This window comes from Scylla paramamosain, chromosome 40 (assembly GCF_035594125.1).
Source record: "Scylla paramamosain isolate STU-SP2022 chromosome 40, ASM3559412v1, whole genome shotgun sequence".
Taxonomy (NCBI): domain Eukaryota; kingdom Metazoa; phylum Arthropoda; class Malacostraca; order Decapoda; family Portunidae; genus Scylla; species Scylla paramamosain.
In genome coordinates this window covers 10,419,104-10,443,130 of record NC_087190.1, presented here as the reverse complement: position 1 = coordinate 10,443,130, position 24,027 = coordinate 10,419,104, and the positions used below count along the sequence as shown (strand labels likewise).

At 38.7% G+C, this 24,027-nt stretch overlaps 1 protein-coding gene across 1 annotated transcript in view; it reads right to left on the bottom strand.

Moving 5' to 3' along the window:
- The window catches only part of LOC135092399 (C-1-tetrahydrofolate synthase, cytoplasmic-like), a 44,432-nt gene extending 38,261 nt beyond the window's left edge, over window positions 1-6,171 (bottom strand). Inside the window, 4 exon segments of the mRNA XM_063990877.1 lie at window positions 112-225; window positions 1,008-1,092; window positions 2,207-2,257; window positions 5,942-6,171. Coding sequence (XP_063846947.1) covers window positions 112-225; window positions 1,008-1,092; window positions 2,207-2,256 — 249 coding nt within the window. The 5' untranslated portion in view covers window position 2,257; window positions 5,942-6,171.
- Window positions 6,172-24,027: the final 17,856 nt, after the last annotated feature.

Genomic DNA, 24,027 nt, shown 5'->3' with positions numbered 1-24,027 from the left:
AATATAAAAATAGTTATAAATGCTGTAAAATACCAAGTAAAAAACAGCTACACTAATAGCAAACGAAGTGCACAAACACACACACACACACACACACACACACAGTCTTACCTGAGTCTGTGTGATGGTCCTGGGAAACTTGATATGCTGTGCCTTAATCCCAATCTCCTCCGCTGCCTTCACCTTCATGCGGATGTAAACATTGCTGTCCTCTCGGCCCCCCACCTGCAGTGCCAGTGTGGAGGTGAGAGTGATGTCAACAGAAAGTTGTTACAGGGACTGCCACGTGTAGGCCTGATGGCTTCCTGCACCAACCCTTAAACTATATGATTCTTATATTTGAATGTATAGATGTTAAATTCTTATATCTCGATGTATGTATGTATAGATATTAGATTGTGGCTTCTAGTTAATAAGTACATAAGAAAGGCAGGTATGTTTTGTACAGGGACAGCCATGTGTAGGCCTGATGGCTTCCTGCACCAACCCTTGTTTTATCATGTTCTTGTAATGTACACTATATTATTCTCCTCTTCATATGTACTTTTTTAATTTACTTTCTTTAAATATTATACTATTTATTTACTAGTACTTTCTCCCCACCAAAAATGTAAATTTGAGAGGAAATATGTGAATGTGAGAGAAAATATAATGTTATGATGTACAGTAGTAGTAGTAGTAGTAATAATACAGTAGTAGTAGTAGTAGTAGTAGTAGTAAAAAATAGAGGTCTAGAATATATGTAGTTCTACTTATCTCTTCCATTTCTCTAAATACAACAACTATTTTCTCTAATCACTACTAAAAAAAAGATTAGGTTTTTTATTTTTTTCATTCCTCTTTTGCAGTGAGCATTACATTTCTGGTTGGCTAGTTTGATTATTATGTTTTATTTCTTTTCTTCTATTCTCTCTTCTTTTATATGATAGAAAAAAAAGTTATGAGTGACTGTGACAAACACCACCACCACTGCCACTGCCACCGCCACCGCTACCACCACCACCCACCTGAACAATGGCTAATCCAGGAACAAAGTCTGGGTTCTCTGCCTTAAGTTGCTTCACCTTCTCCTTGAGGCCATTGCGCACATCCCTGCAACACACACACACACACCACACGCACACACACACACACACACACACACACAATGGTTAGGATATTTATAGCAATAATTTTCTAGGTATAGATAGTAATAAGTTACATAAATGGTTCTAGTAATGATCTGGAAATAAGGTAGTTATATGGTGTTTTTGTTTATTTGTGTGCATATGTTCACTAAAAGAATTAATGTTTGGTGATGTTTCATTAAGAGTCAATGAAATGGCTTATCTATATCCAATTATAACAATAATAATAATAGCAATACTATTACTACAACTAACACTATTATTGTTGCTACTATTACTGTACTAACAATAACAACAAGCAACAACAGGTAAAAGGATAAAAGAACAAATAATATCAATATCTAATGCTAAAAATAAAAGAAAAATTAAATTGAATAAATCAGCAAAATAAAAAAAAGAAAAAGTTTGAACAAATAATCAAATAATTCCAAGAATCTATAATGCAAAAAATAAAATAAAAATAAAATAAAATAAAATAAAATAAAATAAATAAATAAATAAAAATGAAAAAAAAACAGTAAACAGAAAAATCTATGATGTTAAAAGTACTAAAAAGAATAAATTGAAAATCTTTGATTCTGAAAAAAAGATTAGAATGAATGAACAAATTTTAAAATCTCAATGATGCTAAAAAAAGGCTAAAAGATGTAAATTTTAAAAAATCTGGTGCCAAGGATTAAAAATCCCTACAATGCTAAAAAAAAAAAAAAAGATAAATAAAATAAAAAAATAAGAAGAATAAGCAAAATTTAAAAAAATGCTAAAAATAATTAAAAAGAGCAAGAAAATAAACAAACAAATAATACTGTGATGCTACAAAAGGATAAAAAGAATTAATACATTTTAAAAAATATATGATATTAGAACAGATTAAAAAGATTTCTTATAGACTTAGATGCTGAAAAGAGTTAAATTGAATAAATAAATAAAAAATCTCTATAATGCTGAGAAATGAATTAAAAAGAATAAATTTTAAGAAACCACTGATGCTAAAAAAAAAAAAAAGATTAACAAGAATCAATCAATCAACCCATAAAAATTAATGTGTGTGTTGTGGCAACACACAAAGGGTCACTCACTGGGCCACCTCCTTCCCCGACAGCACCCTGGCTTCTGCTGTGTCCCCCATTCTGAAAGTAGAGAAACATGTCTTTTAACTTCCAACATTGGTTAAACACAAAAATAAGTAAATACATAAATAACAGATGTTATTTAACTTCTACTCATGGTAATAAAAAAAAATAATAATAACAAATAAATAAATAAATAAAAAAATAAACAAATATAGATAAATAAGAGAAATATTGCTTAATTTCTACTCATGGTTAAATAATATAGGTATGATAAATAAATAAACAAATGAATAAATAAATAAAAATAAGAAATAGTGTTTAACTTCTACTAATGGTTAAATATACAAGCAGATAAATAATTTAATAAATAAATAGATAAAGTTGCCTTCAAAATTAATAAGAAAATAAGAAAATTAACATGCCTTGAAAATGGAGAAAAATTATATATATATATATATATATATATATATATATATATATATATATATATATATATATATATATATATATATATATATATATATATATATATATATATATATATATATATATATATATATATATATATATATATATATATATATATATATATATATATATATATATATAATTTTTCTCCATTTTCAAGGCATGTTAATTTTCTTATTTTCTTATTATATATATATATATATATATATATATATATATATATATATATATATATATATATATATATATATATATATATATATATATATATATATATATATATATATATATATATATATATATATATATATATATATATATATATATATATATATATATATATATATATATATATATATATATATATATATATATATATATATATATATATATATATATATATATATATATATATATATATATATATATATATATATATATATATATATATATATATATACCTTGAAAGCAAATATATAAAAAAAAAACAATCTGCCTTACAAGAAAAACAAATAAAAGAATAACAAATCTGCCTTGGAAAAAACAAAAAAGTAACAAATCTGCCTTGGAAATAAATACAAAAGGAACAAATCTTCCTTAAAAATGAAAGTGACAGATGCCTTGAAAATAAATAACAAAATGTATATAACAAATCAGTCTTGAAAAAAAAAAAAGGTAACATCTGCCTTGATAGAAAAATAAACAAAAAGTAAATCTGCCTTGAAAAAAAGTAACAAATATACCTTGAAAATAAATACACCATAAAATGTCGAAAAATAAGATGAAAGCAAAGAATAAATGTAAAGAAAATGCATTTCTTATACATAGGAAAAAAAAAAGTAAACAAATAAAAATTATATAAAAAAAAAAGATTACAAAAAAAATAATAAATAAAAATAAAGAAATAAATAAACAACCTAAAAATCTTCAAAGACAGGCAAAAATCTATTCACTAATCAAAACTACCTGCAAACAACCAATTAGCAGAGTGCACTTGTCCTATCACCTGTGTACTGCTTCTAACTGGTTACTGTACCCTGTCTCCTCAGTACACCATCATCTCTTATCACCACCCTGACCTTGACTTCGAATGCACTCAGACATACAGATACACACAGATACGAGGAATATTAGGTTTCATCTCTTGAGTTTACATTTGGCTACATTTTTTTCCCCTTGAGATTTTAGTGGAATAGAAACGTACATACTTCTTGTGGTAAAACTTTTCCCCTAAACTTTATTATCATGTGTTCATTATTTATTTATTTAGTTTTGATAGACAGATAGATAGATAAAAAAAATTACAGATAAAAAGATGGACAGATGGACAGACAGATAGAAATATAGATAGATGGATGATATAGATAAAAAGAAATAGATAGATAAACAAAATAGTCAAATATAGATAGAAAAGGTATATAGACAAGACAAATTTTGACAGATAAAAAGAAAGACAGATAGAGAGATATAAGAAAGATAGACAGATAGATAAAAAAATAGATGATACAGATAACAAGTAAATAGATAGATATATAGATAAAAAGAAAGATAGACATAGATAGATGAATAGAAAGTTTCACAGATAAGATGATACAGATAGATTAAAAAAGATTGGTAGACAGATGAATAACAAATAGATAAAAAAAAATAAATAAAATGATAAATGGAAAGACTGACAAATAAAAATAGAAAGATGGAAAGAAAAAAAGATGAGTAGATGGAAAGAAAAAAAGATGAGTAGATAGATAGTGAAAAATATAGAGACAGATACAAAGAAAAAGGAAGATAGACAGATAGCAACTGAGTTAGCTGAGTTAACCGAGTTAGCAACAGTAAAAAATAAATAAATAAATAAAAGCAGAACACAGCTGACTATTATTACAACAACAACAACAACATGGATAGATGATTGCCCAGAGTTAGCAACAGTAAAAAATAAATAAATAAATAAATAAATAAATAAATAAATAAAATGGATCATAACAGCAGATCATTAGAATAACAACAACAACAACAATAACCACAACCATTACTACTACTATTACTACAACAACATTCACACCGGTAGGCCTTTAACTGTTGCTATGTCCTCGTGTATTCTAACAAACTACAAAACATGGCTCATCTAACTTAACTCCCCTTTCCCTGACAATTTGCAAGGTCACCCCTCTTCTGAACTTCATTCTTCTATTCCTGTGTTTTGTTATATACTTACGATTTACCAGGAAAGATTTAAATGCTCTTCCTTTCCTATCCTCCCTTCCTTAAATTCTCCGATTCTATTTTTCTTTATCTTCCTTTCGTTCGATCCCTTTCCCTACTCACCCAAACCCAATTTTTCTCTCTCTCTGTATCCCAATCTTCTGCAACTCTCTCCTCTCCCAACCCAACAATTATCCTCTCCCCCCTGTGAGCAACCCTCCTCCTTGCCGCTCTTCCCATCTCCTCCTCCCAGTCTACAACCCCAGTGACCCAACCCAGCCGCTCCTCACCAGCCGGACTAGTAACACGCAAATCAACACCATTATATCCCCATCAGAATCCATTACACGCCATGACAGCTGCTCCCATTGACACCACGCACTCACTCGCAGCTCCCATGCATTCCCATGCACCTGAAAAAACGCGGGAAAATATAGAAAATCAGAAAATTTATCGTTATTCTGGTCTGCACGGTTTGTCTGACCTTGAGATGAAAAATTGACGGGTTTTTAATTTCGCGAGTGTATGACTTGTTATGTACCTAGAACTTTCAATACACGTGTGGACTTTGTATACAGTATGTGTTTGATGCCTCTAGTCACATGACGATTGCCTCTAGTCACATGACGATCTTGAGAGGGTAATTAGAGGAGAGAATGAGGTGGTTGTATTGTTGAGTGAAGGATGGATTGTGTGGTTGTTATGCATTTACACACATACATACACGTCTCCGATATGGTATGTGATACATGGGTAGTGTCAACTGTGTTCTTGAACACTTAGCAACACTAAACGACACCTATCTAATTACACATTCGGGTGGACAAACAAGATAACGTTTTCGCGAAGTGGTTAAAATATACGAGACTTCATGCTTGATGTAACACATGCACATTTCAAAAGGAAAAATATAACAAAATGAGATTACCTTAAAATTTTCAGGTATCAAACATGACAACCAATTAAAAGACTTGTTAAACAACTTACGAACGAACAGATATGATATACAACTTAAATAACACAATATACACAGCACATATACATATACTTAAACTTTACTTCTACACTCACGTTATATTGAAGACGTAGTTATAAGGATACGGAGACAGGAGCAACACAACCACTAACCAGCAAACCACACACACTCGGGCACACTGAGCTCCGGTGCCGGCGGGAGGGCGGAGGCCAAGTGCTGCCTCGAGAGTTGCCAGATCGTAGACCGTGTTCTCGCGGATGCGGAATCCCGTCTCAAAACCAGCCCAAAAACCACGACCAAGAAACGTATTTGACCACGACCTTGGTCACACACACACACAAAAAAAAAAAAAAAATAAATAAATGAATAAATAAATAAAAATAAATAAATAAATAAAATAAAATAAATAAATAAATAAATAAATAAATAAATAAAATAAATAAATAAAAACAGCGGAAAAAAAACAGCCCAAACTTGAACCATCAGACATGTGTGTTTGATACTGAAGATAACTGACAAATGTATAACAAAGGGAAAATATAATTTTCTTGTAATGTATTTTATTTTAACCTATTACATAATATATACATAATGTTTCATCCAGGGACTGCCACGTATAAACCTGATGGCTTCTTGCAGCTTCCCTTATTTTCCTGTGTTCTTATGTATGCATAGATTACATTTAACATTGCTTCTTTCAGTACTTTACCAGGCTAGATCTGCTAACTCAATAATACCTTATGGACATCAGCATTACTTCAGTGTCTTTTGTAAAAAGGCAGAGCATTTCCTTTGTTGGTCTAAAACATTACAAGGCATGTTATTCGTATTCCTGTACATGAATGCACACACATGCAGGGCGTTCTTCAAACTCATGTGCTGCATCATATTCCTAAGTTTATACCAAGGGTGTGAAAGATTATCACGATCGGATGCTAATGTATCAAGTGTTTTCGAAATTTGAAGCTAATCAGCGCAATATGCCGCATGTCAATAATTAACCATTCCAAGGGACAGTACGGTGTGGCTTTGGTGGAAAGTCAGCCAAGGCCTTAATGAGATCAAACCGTCAGTCCTTTTTAGTGTATAAATTATTTTCTTTTAGTTAGTGCTTAAATTTTGTTTTCCTTAGAGCTGCATAAAAAGAAAATTAATTTTGTGATAACCAAACCAAAATAACAGAATGATGCTGTATAAGGATCATATTCTGAATCATTTCTGCGCCGCATCTCAAACTACTTACATAAATCTCTTGTTCAATTTCCACGTGTTCTTAAGGGTGTTTTATGGTTCTAGTGAGAGACTAACAAGATTTCTACATCATTAACAGGAGAAACACTTGAGAACCCGGCTGATCATCTCTGTGGCCTAGGAAGTAATCGTGGTGAGAAAAGGCGTTCAGTGACCAGCTAACACTGTTTCAACATGTCAGTATGCGGTAATGTGTTGAAAGAAAGGTATATACCAATCGAAATATAACAAATGTAGACTGCAAACACGTGGCGGTGAGGTCATGGGGAGAGGGAAGAAGACTTGCAGGTAATTTACTGAGGCCACAATAGTAAAGGATTTGTTACTCCTTTCACTGTGATATGCAACAATTTACGACAATACAAGCACTGTACAAGATCTTTTAAAACATCTAGGAAGAAAGGAAAGTGGATTAAAAGAAGAGATTGTCCAAAGTCAAGCCAGTACAGTATTTAGGGTTAACTGTAGGATACAAAGAAATGTGTGAGTTGTTTTATGGCTCAAGGAAAGGTGTGGCAAGTGGCAGTGAAAGGGTTAAGAATGATGACATAAGTCATCTTTGATATTCAACACAGTCTTTGCATTTTTTCTGGTTGTCTTTTAATGTCTTGAATGTTTGAGGTGCTGCCAGACTATCTTATTATTTTCTTTATTTTTCCACCGCCTTGTTTTCTATATTATCTTACTTTTTATTTTTTTTTTGCTGAATTTTTATTCTTGCTTTACAAAATTTTCTGTTTGTTGTTGCTATCCTTGTAACTTTTGTATTCAGAAAGAAAGCGATCTATTTCTTTTGGACTTTCCAAGATTTCGGAATCAGTCCAGAATCATGATCTTTTGATTTCAAACAATGTTTTTTTTTTTATGTAAGATTTTTATATACTTTTTTTTCTCTTTATATATATATATATATATATATATATATATATATATATATATATATATATATATATATATATATATATATATATATATATATATATATATATATATATATATATATATATATATATATATATATATATATATATATATATATATATATTATTGCTCCTTATGAACTGGTCGGTCAGTCCATTTAAATGGAATTCAATTTCAGTCCTGATCACTCTTCCTCACTGCCCGAGTCCCGTGAACTGACCACCTCGTTCCCGCGCGTATCATTCTTGGACAAGATTGCTTGAAGTAGCTTCTCGAAGTCATCCTCGGCCACGCGTCTGTCCACCATCCGGGCCACGCCTGAGAACAACTCTTCCAAATCGTCAGCAGTCAGGAAGAGGCGTCCTTCCGATTTACTGTTTTCTGTCCACGGATGATCAACATTGGCCCCGCCTACTGAGCTGTCGTCGCTCGTCACAAAAGCATCTGCTTCTTGTTCCACTTTTTCCTACGCAGGGGCTTTAGCTCTGTCATGGGGCGTCTTCGTTAGTTCCCGAACTCCACTAACTGCTGAAGATTTCTGGTGGGACATCTTTGCTAATTCCTCTTCTCCACTGGGAACTGGTGCCGCGTCTTTGTGGCCTCCTTCAAAACCATTCGATTATGTCTTCTTCATACTTCCGGTCACGGATCCCACAGTCTTGCCAGATCGAGGTGACGCCGCTTTGGTCACCAGTCTCATGGTCTTTCTGGCTCCTCGCACACTTCTGTTTAATATTTCACTAACTATCTTGGTCACCAGTCTGACAATCTTTATGGCTCCTCGTACACATCTAGTTAATATTTCACAGACTTCTTTGGTCAACAATCTCAAAACCTTTCTGCCTCCTCTTACAGATCTAGTTAAAAGTTCACTAACTATTTTGGCCTCTAGTCTCACAACCTTTGTAGCTCCTTTCACATATCTAGTCAATATTTCACCGGCTGCCTAATTCAACAGTCTCATGGTCTTGCTGGTCGCTGTTCAAGTTTCAGCAAGTGTTCCTTCATTTTCTTTCTCAATACTTACGGCTTTTACATTTATAATCCTTTCATCATCTTCAACAGGTACAGGTTTTTCAATTCCACTCCATTTTCCTTCTTTAATGGGCTTGACTTTTTCAATATCAGTCCACATTCCGTTAGCTTCAGGCTGTTCATTTTCAGTCAAATTTCCATGCTCATGTCTACGTTCATGTTCATTCTCACTATCACCACACTTGTCTTCTTTACCTGGCTCATGCTCTTCAGTTTCCTTCCACTTTTCTCCTTCAGTTTGCTCATGCTCCTTCTTATCACTACTTTTTCCTTCTTCAGCTGGGTCATCCTCTTCAGTTTCAGAGTATTTGTCTTCTTCAGCTGGGTCTTACACAAGACTCTGGGCATTTTGTGGAATGTGGAAACTGATCAACTTCATTTCCCCTTAAACTTTTGTAAAGGCAGGCCAACACGCAGAGGTTTGCTTTCTACACTCGCCAAGATTTATGATCCCCTTGGATTCATATCTCCACTTGTTCATCAAGCAAAGGTGTTATTACATCAAATGTGTAATGACAAAACAGGGTGGGATGACTTGTTTACTGGCGAAATGCTGAAGAAGTACGAAAAGTGGTGTAGTGTATGTGACGAGATTGGGGAAGTTGTCGTGCCTCGTTGCGTTCGATCAAGTAAATCTATGTTTGATCTTGAAATGTATCATTTTGCCGATGTAAGCACCACAGGATATGCAGCTTGTTCTTACCTTAGATTTTTTGATGAAAATAGGCAGGTTGTAGCCGCCGTACATGTACAGCTTACACGACGGCTAGAGATACGCACATACGTACATTGTAATGTGACATTTTATGTTTTATTAACTGGTTGTTATACATGAGCAGTGTATGGCGCGCCTACGCGCCGGCACCACAGAGTGAGAGGGGAATGTAGGGCCGAGGGGACGCGTTGAACTTGCCCTCGCAGCTATTTCTCTCGCCGAAGGGTCGGTTGTTGTGACGTGAGTGTTGATAACATACCTACAGCATAATGAACATCATAGGCTGTAGGGGCCCAGCAGCGTCTCCAAAGCCACTTCACGGCAGTCACGCCTACACGTCAGACGTGTCTCGGGAGGCGTGGAGAGTAAATCCCAGTAAATCCCCGAGTTCTCATCCCGGTAAATCCCCAAGTGTAATCCCTTGCATACAACCAAGAGGACGCCTGTTCCCCGCACTGTGCATGTATTCATCGTAGTATTAGATAACAGATACTTACGTAACCATGAGGATTTAATTATGTATGTCAACATAATTAATGTAACTATTTATAGTTGTTATATACTTACGTAATATAAGGAGGAGGCAGTAGACACCTGCCGAAACGATAATTACTCCCAGTGAGGTCTAAAGCACTGTTCAGGGGGTGCTGTGAACTTATCATTAAACCCAGTTGTGACCTCACTGAACGTTTCCCTTTGTGTCTCACAACACAAGGGGGCAGTCACAGCCTGCCCTCTAAAGACAACTCTCTTCCTCCACACAAAACTACAAGCACCTAATAACACACACACCCTTCACTCAAAAATTTAAAAATCATCATGGCGACTCCTACACCAGCCTCGGAGTCCCCATCTGGGGAGGGGACCATAAATGTCCCCAGGTCGGACTGCCTTTCTGTCGACGACCCTAAGTGTCTTGACACCCCCCTCAACTTTTTCTTCATTAACTTCTGCAACATTCGCGGTCTAAGATCTAATTTTCAATCTGTAGAACACCACCTCTCCTCTTCTAAACCTCATCTTCTTTTCCTCACTGAAACTCAGGTGTCTGAGGCAACTGACAGTAGCCCCTATTCTGTTCCCTCCTACTTTCTCTATCCTCATTTTCGATCCAAAGCTGGATGCTGCGTTTATGTGCGCAATGACTTAACCTGCTCTCGTGCCCACGCTCTTGAATCTTCCGAGTTTTCCACCATCTGGCTACGACTACAGAGTCACTCTCATACTAAATTTATCTGTGCTGTATACCTCTCTCCTAACTCCTCTGACTATAAGAAATTCTTTGACTACTTAACTTCCAAAGTGGAGCACATTCTGACCCTCTTCCCTTTTGCAGAGATCTCCATTCTTGGAGACTTCAATGTTCACCACCAGCTTTGGCTTTCCTCTCCCTTCACTGACCTTCCTGGTGAACTAGCCTACATCTTTGCTATCCTCTATGACCTAGAGCAATTGGTGCAACACCCTACTCGTATTCCTGACCGTCTTGGAGATATGCCCAACATTCTTGACCTTTTCCTGACCTCTAATCCTTCTGCTTATGCTGTCACCCTTTCTTCTCCGTTGGGCTCCTCCGATTACAATCTCATATCTTTATCTTGTCCTATCACTCCAATCCCTCCTCAGGATCCCCCTAAGCGAAGGTGCCTCTGGCGTTTTGCCTCTGCTAGTTGGGGGGACCTGAGGAGGTATTTTGCTGATTTTCCTTGGAATGACTACTGCTTCCGTGTCAGAGACCCGTCTTTGTGTGCTGAGCGCATAACAGAGGTGATAGTGTCTGGCATGGAGGCGTACATTCCTCACTCTTTTTCTCGTCCTAAACCTTCCAAACCTTGGTTTAACACAGCTTGTTCTCGTGCTATACATGATAGAGAGGTGGCCCACAAAAGGTACTTAAGCCTTCCATCACCAGAATCTCATGCACTTTATATTTCTGCCCGGAACCATGCCAAGTCTGTTCTCCAACTAGCCAAAAACTCCTTCATTAACAGAAAATGTCAAAACTTTTCAAGATCTAACTCCCCTCGTGATTTCTGGCATCTAGCCAAAAATATCTCCAATAACTTTGCTTCTTCTTTCCCTCCTCTACTTCAACCAGATGGCACCACTGCTATCACATCTATTTCTAAAGCTGAACTCTTTGCTCAAACCTTTGCTAAAAACTCTACCTTGGACGATTCTGGGCTTGTTCCTCCCTCTTCTCCACCCTCTGACTACTTCATGCCACCTATTAAAATCCTTCGCAATGATGTTTTCCATGCCCTCGCTGGCCTAAACCCTCGGAAGGCTTATGGACCTGATGGGGTCCCTCCTATTGTTCTCCGAAACTGTGCCTCCGTGCTTGCACCTTGCCTAGTCAAACTCTTTCAGCTCTGTCTGTCAACATCTATCTTTCCTTCTTGCTGGAAGTTTGCCTACATTCAACCTGTTCCTAAAAAGGGTGACCGTTCTAATCCCTCAAACTACCGTCCTATTGCTTTAATTTCCTGCCTATCTAAAGTTTTTGAATCTATCCTCAACAGGAAGATTCTTAAACATCTATCACTTCAACCTTCTATCTGATCGCCAGTATGGGTTCCGTCAAGGCCGCTCTACTGGTAATCTTCTGGCTTTCCTTACTGAGTCTTGGTCATCCTCTTTTAGAGATTTTGGTGAAACTTTTGCTGTTGCCTTGGACATATCAAAAGCTTTTGATAGAGTCTGGCACAAAGCTTTGATTTCCAAACTACCCTCCTACGGTTTCTATCCTTCTCTCTGTAACTTCATCTCAAGTTTCCTTTCTGACCGTTCTATTGCTGCTGTGGTAGACAGTCACTGTTCTTCTCCTAAATCTATTAACAGTGGTGTTCCTCAGAGTTCTGTCCTGTCACCCACTCTCTTCTTATTATTCATTAATGATCTTCTAAACCAAACTTCTTGTCCTATCCACTCCTACGCTGATGATACCACCCTGCACTTTTCCACGTCTTTTCATAGACGTCCAACCCTTCAGGAGGTAAACATATCACGCAGGGAAGCCACAGAACGCCTGACTTCTGATCTTTCTAAAATTTCTGATTGGGGCAGAGCAAACTTGGTATTGTTCAATGCCTCAAAAACTCAATTCCTCCATCTATCAACTCGACACAACCTTCCAGACAACTATCCCCTCTTCTTCAATGACACTCAACTGTCCCCCTCTTCTACACTGAGCATCCTCGGTCTGTCCTTTACTTATAATCTGAACTGGAAACTTCACATCTCATCTCTAGTTAAAACAGCTTCTATGAAGTTCGGTGTTCTGAGACGTCTCCGCCAGTTTTTCTCATCCCCCCAGCTGCTAACTCTGTACAAGGGCCTTATCCGTCCATGTATGGAGCATGCTTCACATGTCTGGGGGGGTTCCACTGATACTGCTCTTCTAGACAGGGTGGAATCAAAAGCTTTTCGTCTCATCAACTCCTCTCCCTTAACTGACTGTCTTCAGCCTCTCTCTCACCGCCGCAATGTTGCATATCTAGCTGTCTTCTACCGCTATTTTCATGCTAACTGCTCTTCTGATCTTGCTAACTGCATGCCTCCCCTCCTTCTGCGGCCTCGCTGCACAAGACTTTCTTCTTTCTCTCACCCCTATTCTGTCCACCTCTCTAACGCAAGAGTTAACCAGTATTCTCAATCATTCATCCCTTTCTCTGGTAAACTCTGGAACTCCCTGCCTGCTTCTGTATTTCCACCTTCCTATGACTTGAATTCCTTCAAGAGGGAGGTTTCAAGACACTTATCCACCAATTTTTGACCACTGCTTTGACCCTTTTATGGGACTGGCATTTCAGTGGGCATTTTTTTTATTAGATTTTTGTTCCCCTTGGCCAGTGTCTTTCCTACATAAAAAAAAAAAAAAAAATGTGAGGATTTAGTGATGTGTGTTAATATAAGTACACTTAACGTAACATAATGACGTACGTCAGATCACGCAGACGAGAGGGCGACTTGCTGTGTTTGTGCTGGTGGTGTACATCTGTACAACTGACTGAACCTGCTAAAGTGTAGGTAACTCTGTATTGACTCACATATGTTACGGAACTGACGAAGTGAAGTGTCACGACATTGACGTACTGCAATACTTGTTTTACCTATTGATATACTCTCGTGTTCTTCTCAGTATTAGTGATAATATGTTAATTCACAGGTTTGACCGCTTCTGAATACAAAGAGCGCGTACTGCACAACTCGTTTCAGTCACCTCCAGTACAATACATTAATAAGCGTCGGACGGCGCTTACACAGGTCCACGTTACTTTCATGGTTGGTAAGTGTAGAGTTTGTCCACTTAAACCAGTTCTGAGTATTCCTCGTCTTGAATTGGTAGCAGCAGTTTTAAGTGTGGACCTTGCAACTAAACTGTGAAAGGAACTGCTGCTGCAGTACTCAGATTTTTTTTGTACTGACAGCAATGTTGTGCTTGGATACATCCACAATGTCTCCACTAGGTTCAAGGTATTTGTTGCCAATAGGATTCAAAGGATCCATGATGAGTTCTCTTCTAAACAATGGTTTCATGTCAACAGTGCTGAAAATCCTGCTGATGACGGATCACGTGCAGTTTTCTCGGAACGTTGGTTAAAGGGACCTGGATTTCTTAGAAACCCTGACTTAACCATTAATCATATTACACCAACAGTATCACCTGATGACGTCGAAGTGAAGTGTTTGAGCAGCCAAGTTGATGAATCTCAAGAGACAGTCCATGTGCATACCTTTCGAAATTGGTTTACCACCTTGAAATTGTGGGCCTGGTTGCTGAGATTCATCAACAACTGTAGAGGTATAAGGAGAGAAGGAAGTTTAAAGGTTGAAGAATTAGAATTGGCCAAACCCATTGTTATATGGATGGTTCAAAGATCATGTTTTTCAATGGAGTTCAAAAGGCTGTCAAATCAAAAGTCAGTCTCCCGTGGGAGTTCACTATTTAAGTTGGATGTATTTCTAGATAACAATGGTTTGATTCGTGTTGGTGGTAGAATTCACAACGCTGCTCTTTCTGATGAAGTAAAACATCCTTTGATCTCGCCCTCAGATCACGAACTCTCTTGGCTGATCATACAGCATTTCCATCAAAAAACCCACCATCAACGTAGAGGCATTACCTGCTCTGAAGTTCGCAGTAACGGATTTTGGATTTTGTCCTTGCAAAAAAAAAAAAAAAGGTTAAAAAATTGCTTCGGACATGTGTAACTTGTTCTTGTCTGCGTGGCAAACCGGTGGAGCAAAAAATGTCTGATCTGTCTGAAGACAGACTGTTCCCATGCTGTCCATTCTGGCTCACAGGATGTGATTTATTTGGTCCTTATGTTGTTAAGTCAGGCCGCGGAACTGCAAAAGATATGGGGTGATGTTCACGTGCTTAGTAAGCATGGCCGTGCACATTGAAGTTGTTCACTCTCTCACCACAGACAGTTTCCTCAATGCATTCAGGAGGTTTGTTGCCCTTCGAGGTTCTGTGAGACAAATAAGATGTGACCAAGGCACAAATCTTATTGGTGCAAAGAGTGAGTTATTGAAATTGGGATGTGATATGATCTTCAATTCACCTGCAGGCAGCCATAGAGGTATGGGAGAGGATGATTGGTGCAGCAGGACGCATTATTGAAGGCATTCTATGTGAACACGGGTCTCGCCTGGACGCCAAGTGACTCATGACTGTGATGTCTGAAGCTGCATCAGTGATCAACAGCAGGCCTCTCTATGTTGATAACATCAGTGACCCTCAGTCACTTGAATCGCTCACACCAAACCATCTGATCACCATGAAATCAAAGATCATTCCTCATCCCCCAGCTGCAGAGAATGCAGAAAGTTGTGATTTATACGCTTCCAAGCAGTGGCGTCGCGTTCAGCACATGATCAACTTCTTCTGGTCTCGATGGAAAAGGGAAATTGTTCAACAATACTTGTCCCGAGCAAAGTGGAACAGACGGCGAGTAAATCTCATTGTAGGTGATTTGGTTTTGCTCATAGATGACCAGTGTCGTCGCTCATTTTGGAAACTAGGACGTGTTGTTGAAGTTTATCCTTCTCAAGATGGCTTGATACGATCTGTAAAGGTACAGCTTGCTGATCGCACATTGTTTAAAACGCCCTGTCCAAAAATTGATAAGGCTGTTGTGTCAGTGATTATTTTGGGTAGATTCTCCACCGAAAAGCCCTTTTTTTCTTTATTGCCATCGTGTATAATTATAATTAATAATAATTAGGGGAGCCATGTGACTGGATTCATGTATGTGTTGATGTACAATTTAACAAACAAGTATCACTCTATTGTTTAGCATGATCATCCTACTATCATTAGTATTGAAATTTGTATTTGGTACATGCATTGTATTGTATGGGTTACTGAAGGGTATAATGTATGATGGTATCATTATTATTATTATTATGGACATTTGGCATATCAATAAGTGATTTTGGTAATTATATGATTACGGTCAACTACCACTGTTACAATCGTTAGTTGCACAATTGTTCGTTACAAGCCAGAAGGCAGGTGTTGGGAGCTGAGGTGTGGTAGGTCAGCGTGAGGTGTCGGCAGTGTGTGGCAAGCAGGCAGTGTTGATGGATGAAGCGGAGTTTCCTTGCTGGCTAAACGAAATCGGTGAGTTGACCAGATGTTTGTAATATATTTTGCTATTGATATGTGTGTGGTGTCTGCTACATATAGTTATATTAAATTTGATCTTAATTTTGTGATTATAGTAGGTGATAGAGTCGAGTTTGACAAGAATTGTTTTTCAGCATGTCTGCTTGATTATTGCGGCTGGTTTAGTTGTTTCCCATTTGAAACCCAGTCTCAGCAATAAAAGGTGTGTGCTTTGACTGAATTTGTGTGTTTATACTTACTTGCATTGGTTAATGGTATACTTGCAAAGTGCCAGCCAAAATGTATTTATTATCAATTGTGTTGTACCTACAACTGCTTGTTTACTTGTTTAATGAATTAAATATTTTAATTCAAACTTGCAGTTCACGCTACTCAATAAAGAAAGTGAGGGCAGTCGGACTATATTGTCATCCTGGGCAGGGAATGCCCAAGATATATATATATATATATATATATATATATATATATATATATATATATATATATATATATATATATATATATATATATATATATATATTATATATGAAGCAAGAAAGAGGAAGAGACAGAGAGAAGAAGCATTCGACATTAATGAGGGACTCAAGGAATTAGCACCAACACGTGAAAGGGAAGACCACTGTCTAAGACAGCCAAGATGTTCATCAAGTTACCAAAACAATGTCAGACCCTGCGCCACACCACAAGACACCGCCAGTCAATGGCAAATATAAAACACATGGATCGGCTAAAAGCTAAAGGTGGTGGGAAGAAAGGATATGGAACACAGCACACGCAGTCTCTCTCTCTCTCTCTCTCTCTATCTCTCTCTCATTTGAGTTAACTTCATAGAAATAATAAAAATAAGCATCTTAATATATACGACAACGTTGTTACAACTCCAATGCCAGCAAAGCGTCCTGTTGCCTTTACCTGCCTCCCTCTCTCTCTCTCTCCAGTCGCCAATCCACACTGACCCAACAGAATGCTGATCTCACCACTCTGCGCGCGTGCCACGCTGCATGTGTTTTGTGTGTGTGTGTTATATTCTATACACTGTTTAAATAAGTGAGAGAGAGACAGACAGACAGACAGAGAGAGAGAGAGAGAGAGAGAGAGAGAGAGAGAGAGACTGCGTGTGCTGTGTTCCATGTACCTCCTCACATTCACTCTCTGCCCACCATCTTCAGCTTTTGGCTGATCCACGTGTTTTATATTTGCATGCTCATCTTTTTCCAGTCTGGTCTGTAATATAATGCATACACGAAACACTGGCGGCATATGATAACATATAGTTTGGGATATAATAATGTTATGGAGAGTAGTAACGTTATGGGAAGTTTATAGTAATGTTAAATGACGTAATGATATTCAGGGATGTAGTATGTGATGAAACCTAACAGTAATGCCTTGTGATGTTGTAATGTTAGGGGATACCCGTGGTCTTCAACATTTTGTTCTCTCTCCTGACTCTTTCTAAAGGACACGGAGACAATTGTAGGCTTCTTACGGCCTTTTCTTGGTGATGATGCAGAATATGTGTTAAACTAAAGTTTAAATCATAGACACTCATGAAAACCCCCATGTATTTCACTAGAGCCTACTGAATGTTTTCCAGAAATAAATCTCCGACAGTAGAAAGCACAGTAATAATTCTTGTAAACATACATTTCACACCGTGCCTTCTCTCTCTCCTCACATCCTTCCCACCCCAAACCTTGCTCTCCCTCCCACATCATCTGCCTGCTCTCAACCTGCAAACACCGCGCCACACCGATGAGATGTCACATTAAATATCCAGCGTTCCAGCACACCGACCACGAGAAGCGGATGGCCCAGACCAGGGCGAGGTTCGCCTCGTGGGGCCGCACCCAGGCCCAGCAGTTTGCCCGCACCAGGGCACAATGGGAAGCATGGGGCCGCGCCCAGGCCCCAAAAATTGCATTACTGGAAAGAGAGGCAACTCTCCAAGGTCGTGTAAACTCTCGCTTAAGCAAAAGCACGGACCCCTGCGCTGCCGGCAGTCCCCGTGAAGCCCTCTGAACCTGTGGCCTCCCTCTCACTTCCTGACGCACTGCTTCGGAAGGCCATCAGAATGCGGTCATTGGCTTCACACACCTGCACTGCACCTGCCTGGACCTCTCAGCAGGTGTGAGTGAGGCTCTCTCTAAAGCCGAGGAACAGCACCTTCTGCCTCTGTGGGGCCATCAGATTCGCTGGCTGTTAGTCGTTTTCCCTGAGGCCTGCCGCCTCGAGCATGCGGAGCGTGTACTGCCCCAAGAGGCAGGTGTAGGCCAGCTCCTGGTGGTTGCAGGTCCGTGCTTTAGCTTAAGCGAGAGTTTACACGACCTTGGAGAGTTGCCTCTCTTTCCAGTAATGCAATTTTTTGGGCCTGGGTGCGGCCCCATGCTGCCCATTGTGCCCTGGTGCGGGCAAACTGCTGGGCCTGGGTGCGGCCCCACGAGGCGAACCTCGCCCTGGTCTGGGCCATCTGGTTCTCGTGGTCGGTGTGCAATTTTGATTTAAAACACACTGCTGACAGCTACAAGGACAACTATGGTGAAGAAGCAGCAAAGCTTATAAAGAGAGACTTTTATGTAGATGATGGTATTACCTCAACTGCCTCAAAGGAAGATGCACAAAAACTTATTGGAAATGGTAAGAAGTTTTCTGAAAAAGGAGGTTTCCATCTTCACAAGTTTGTAGCAAACAACAAGGAAGTTCTAAATGCTCTACCAATCAGTGAACAAGTACAAGATTTAGATAAAATAAATATTCTCTTGGAGTACAGTGGTACATTGAAAGTGACAATCTTCAGTTTGAAATAGACCTACAAGACAAGCCCCTTAATCGACATGGTATACTGTCTACAGTCAGTTCCATTTTTGACCCCCTCAGACTTGTATTACCTACGCTCCTTTAAGGACTTGCAAGGACTATGTCGTGATGGACATGGTTGGGATGACCCAGTCCCTGATGCTACATGAGCTGATTGGGAGAAGTGGAGGAGTGATAATTTGAGTCTTGTTGAACTCAAAATACAACGATGTTATAAGCCACAAGAATTTGGTCCTGTCAGGATAGTTGAGCTACGCCACTTTTCTGACGCTTGTCTCTCTGGGTATGGACAGTGTAGTTATTTAAGATCGACAGATGATCAAGGTAGTGTTAACACCACTCTGGTGATGGGAAATCACGTGTTAAACCTCCTAAGCCAGTTACAGTGCCACGTTTGGAATTGACAGCAGCCACCATGTCAGTGAAAGTGAGGAATTTGCTGTGTAATGAGTTAGAGTATAAAGACATCACACAGTACTTTTACACTGACAGCAAGGTGGTTCTGGGATACATTGCAAATGAAAGCAAAAGGTTCTACATATTTGTTGCCAATTGAGTGCAGAAGATCAGAGACTACGCTGTTCCAATAGACTAGAGGTATATAGGAACTGATCACAATCCAGCTGATTATGCCTCCAGAGGAATGACTGCTCAAGAGTTGAAGAAATGTAGATTGTGGTGGAAGGGTCCAGAGTTTCTCTCAAGCAATGAAGCAATGTTGCCATCCACTGACCGCATTGAGCTGTCTCCACATGACCCAGAGGTGAAAAAAAAGTCTCAGTCTACAGTGCAAATGCCAAGATCTTGCAACAAGAGAATGTCCTGGACAGATTGGAATATTTGTCAAGTTGGTTCAAAGCAAAAAGAGCAATTGCAGTCATTCTTCGATACAAGAGGATTCTAAAGAAACGCAAAACACAGAAGTCAGAAGGCAAGACATGCCCAAAAGCTAAGGGTATGTAGAAGCACTACACTCTTGTTAACGTTCTAGAAGTACAGGAAGCATGTGATCACATTCTGTGGATGGTGCAAGATCAAAGTTTCCGTAAGGAGATGCATGTGCTAAAGAGAAAGGGGCCTGATGTTTGAGGAAGAGGCAGTAGACACCTGCCGAAACGATAATTACCCCCAGTGAGGTCTAAAGCACTGTTCAGGGGGTGCTGTGAACTTATCATTAAACCCAGCTGTGACCTCACTGAACGTTTCCCTTTGTGTCTCACAACACAAGGGGGTAGTCACATTAAGGAATCTATTTTCTATAATGACTTGTTTTATTTATGTATACAGGAAAACTATTAAATTCTATTGTAAGAGGACCAAGTAGCATCATGCTTGTAACAAAGGATTTGAATGGAAGCATGTAGTTTTCATTGTACTTATTTCACGCCCATGCAAGTGGCAAACATGGTACAGAGGACCTAATAAAGACCCTTGTGATACAAGATAATGTCTGTTAATTGATCCAGCACTAATAATTTGACACAAGTGTGATCCCACGGTAAGAACCGCCACAACTGAAAGTATGGCCTACTCGTTAAAATATGGTTAAAATATGTTACCTTCATACTGATCTCGCCCGTGTTGATATATATCAATCTATGAACCACACGTACCTTCAGCAAGACTTGAGGCAGGAGAGGTCATTTCTGGTCTACCTCCACTGGGTGCACCAATTTATGAACCGCACGTACCTTCAGCAACACTTAAGGCAGGAGAGGTCATTTCTGGTCTACCTCCACTGGGTGCACCGTTCAGTAGTCATGGTCCACAACTGAAAATCAATCTTGGTTTATGATAGTGTTTGATGAATGAGAATGCTGTCGTTGTTTTACCTTCCATATTTTCATTTAGGTAATTTGAGAAAATAATAGAGAAAGTGAATTTTGGAGTTACAGATGCCTTTCTGAATGTAATGTAAGCTTTGGAACCTTCCCTAGAAATATACTGCACATCAACACCATTTGGTTGTTTAATAATGTTCCTTACTTATTTCACTACAATTTCATTGTGAAGACCATTGCAGGAATGAATTGATTGAAAAATAATCATTCTGAGCAACAAACACTCCTATTCATACAGAATGTATAAAATGGTCATATACCATTACCAAAAAGTTACACTCAAGTATCTTGTGAGAATGCTAACATACAAACACTCCTATTCATTCAGAATGTATAGAATGGCCATATACCATAACCAAGTCACTCAAATATCTTGTGAGAATGCTGACACAGTTTTGTGGTTGATGAGGCTAGTACTGTGGTGGGTGTGGCTGAGCAGGCTGCGGTTGTGGTGGATGTGGCTGCCCTTGCAGCTCACCACAGTTGGTGAGATAATAATCTGTAGTAACAAAGCAGTGCATATACCAATTACTATTTTGTTGTAATCCCCCAACTTACTTTTAATTATAAGTTGAGTTTACGCAGGAATTGCACCAGCTATATACTCACCAAGTACTTCAGGTACTTTCACAGTTTTTAAAGTCTAATAAGTCCAGGTTACCGAGAGTTAAGGCTAAGGTTCTCCCAGTAGGGTAAGCCATAAATGCAGTTCAGAGAAACTAACATTACTTATTAACCAGTAAATAAACATTCCAACAACACACACTGGTAATAAAAGACAGTAACTCAGCCACATAATACCAGTTTAATAAAACTCCAAGTAACTCCGCATTGACAAACTAATGTCTTCAGGTTATTATTAACTGTACGTTAACGCGATTCCTTCAACAAGATTGTCACTCAGTATCGCATTACTTTTCATCAAACACATAAGACACATAAATGCACACATAACATAATCACATAATAAAATAACCAAACACATGTAAAATCAAAGACAAAAATGTGCAGTCACTACATGCGGAGTGCCACAGAAAATATCGTCACTCATCAAAATCCAGCATTAAATCAACACATGAAACACAATATGAAATGTATGAGAATCACAGCATACTAAACACAACATATTTAAAGTTGAGACACACAAAGCACACAGGAAAAATTCTCTAAGTATTACTTACGGCCAGAGGAGGCAGTGAACGACAGGTAGTCTCACGGTGCAGCAAGACTGAGCTGGACCTGTTCAAAAATAATGGCACTACCTACTAGTATATTATGGCGACCGGAGAGCTACGCGAGTCGTTCTGTGCTTCCTCCTTATATACAGTTTTTATCTGCTTACGTCTACGCGTCAGAGATTACATACACAGCTACATACATTGTCATCCTTAAGGTCTGGAATTCGACTAGGTAGTACACTCATCCCTTCCCTTAAAACACATGATCACCAGAATGTTCTCTTGTCTACTTTTCGTCACCAGAAGTTTAAGGTGCCCCTGAGGGCTCACTGGATACCCACTCCTAGACACATATTTAAAGTTTCTTATGTCCATCCAGCGCGCACAACATCTGGATCACGAGAGGTGAGGTGTTGTGGTTTTCTCGCGTAAGATTAATCGCGGTCAATACCAGGCTTTTAGTGGGGCGAGCTCGTTCTAGTCTTCTGCTACGTCAGCAACACCTGCACTTTCGTAGTATTCACGAACAAGGGGGACTGTAAACGCATTGGTGAGTTGCGTTTATGGTGTGGCAAAGGAGTGACTGATAACCACTTGCGTTGTACTCACTTCTCAATTTATTGGGATGCGGTCAAACCTGTAAGTTATCATAAGTACATCACTTGATAGGAAATAATTGAGAATCCTACAATAATGTAATGTAGCCGTGCACTTCACAGGGATATTTGTAAGCACTACATTATACATCATTGTCTCGAAACAAACACCGAAACGTCTAAGTATATTATTGACACAGATAGATATGATTAATACATAAGTAAATAATACATACGCAATTGCGGGAACAGTCGAAGGTCCTTGTAGAACGTAATGAATGCCACACAATCACCTTAATCCCAGAGCAGGCTCCATGTCCACATAACGTGCCAGAGGGGCCCCGTAGAGTTTATGAACTAGTGCCTCTGCGGCAGAGATGATAGTGGCACAGCTGGAGAGTGGTGAACGACACAGGTCTTACCTCTACGGCTTCCACCAAGACTCTGCCCCTACGGCGGAGCCCCCTTATTTCTTATCATTTCACCCCTTCAACCCATCACACCATGTTTCTTCCCAAGTTTACCCCTTGACCCCCATTAAACTATGTCATCCCTTGTCCTGCCTCGCGCTGACATGGCTGAGGGGAAAAATGATGGTCGAGATAAAGGCCGTAGTGTCCTGTAAACAAACACCCCTCTGTAGCTCGCCTTCTCGTCTCGTCCACATACCAAGTAATGTTATAAGTGTAATATTAACCCCGTAACGTGACTTATGGCAAAGTACAGTAGTGTAACCCTATCTGGGGCCCGTCATGATAAGAACATAACAAGAAACCAGCTACAAAATAAAAGTACAGAAACTTCAAGCCGGCCGATACTGAGCCGGCGGCTACAGGGACATAGTTCTGACCTGGGTCGTAGACAGGCGGCCGGGAATCACGAGGGGCCACGCTGGGGGCGTTGCTATGGGCAGCATGGGCGTGGGCGTCGTGAGAGTCGTCGGGAGTAATACTATAGGCATGGGTGCCATGGCTAAGGCAATTTTAAAATAAGACTGCATAACAGGAAAATTTCTGTAAGTAAAACACAAATGCGTCATTACAACAACTCGTAGGTAATGAAAATTGAAAATGGTACAGGTTCAATCTTAATACACAATAAATTCCAATCATAGTATGTGCATTAATTATTTTTACTGTGTATGATAAGTAATTACTTTAACTAATCAGTGTGTGTAGTATCTTTCATGC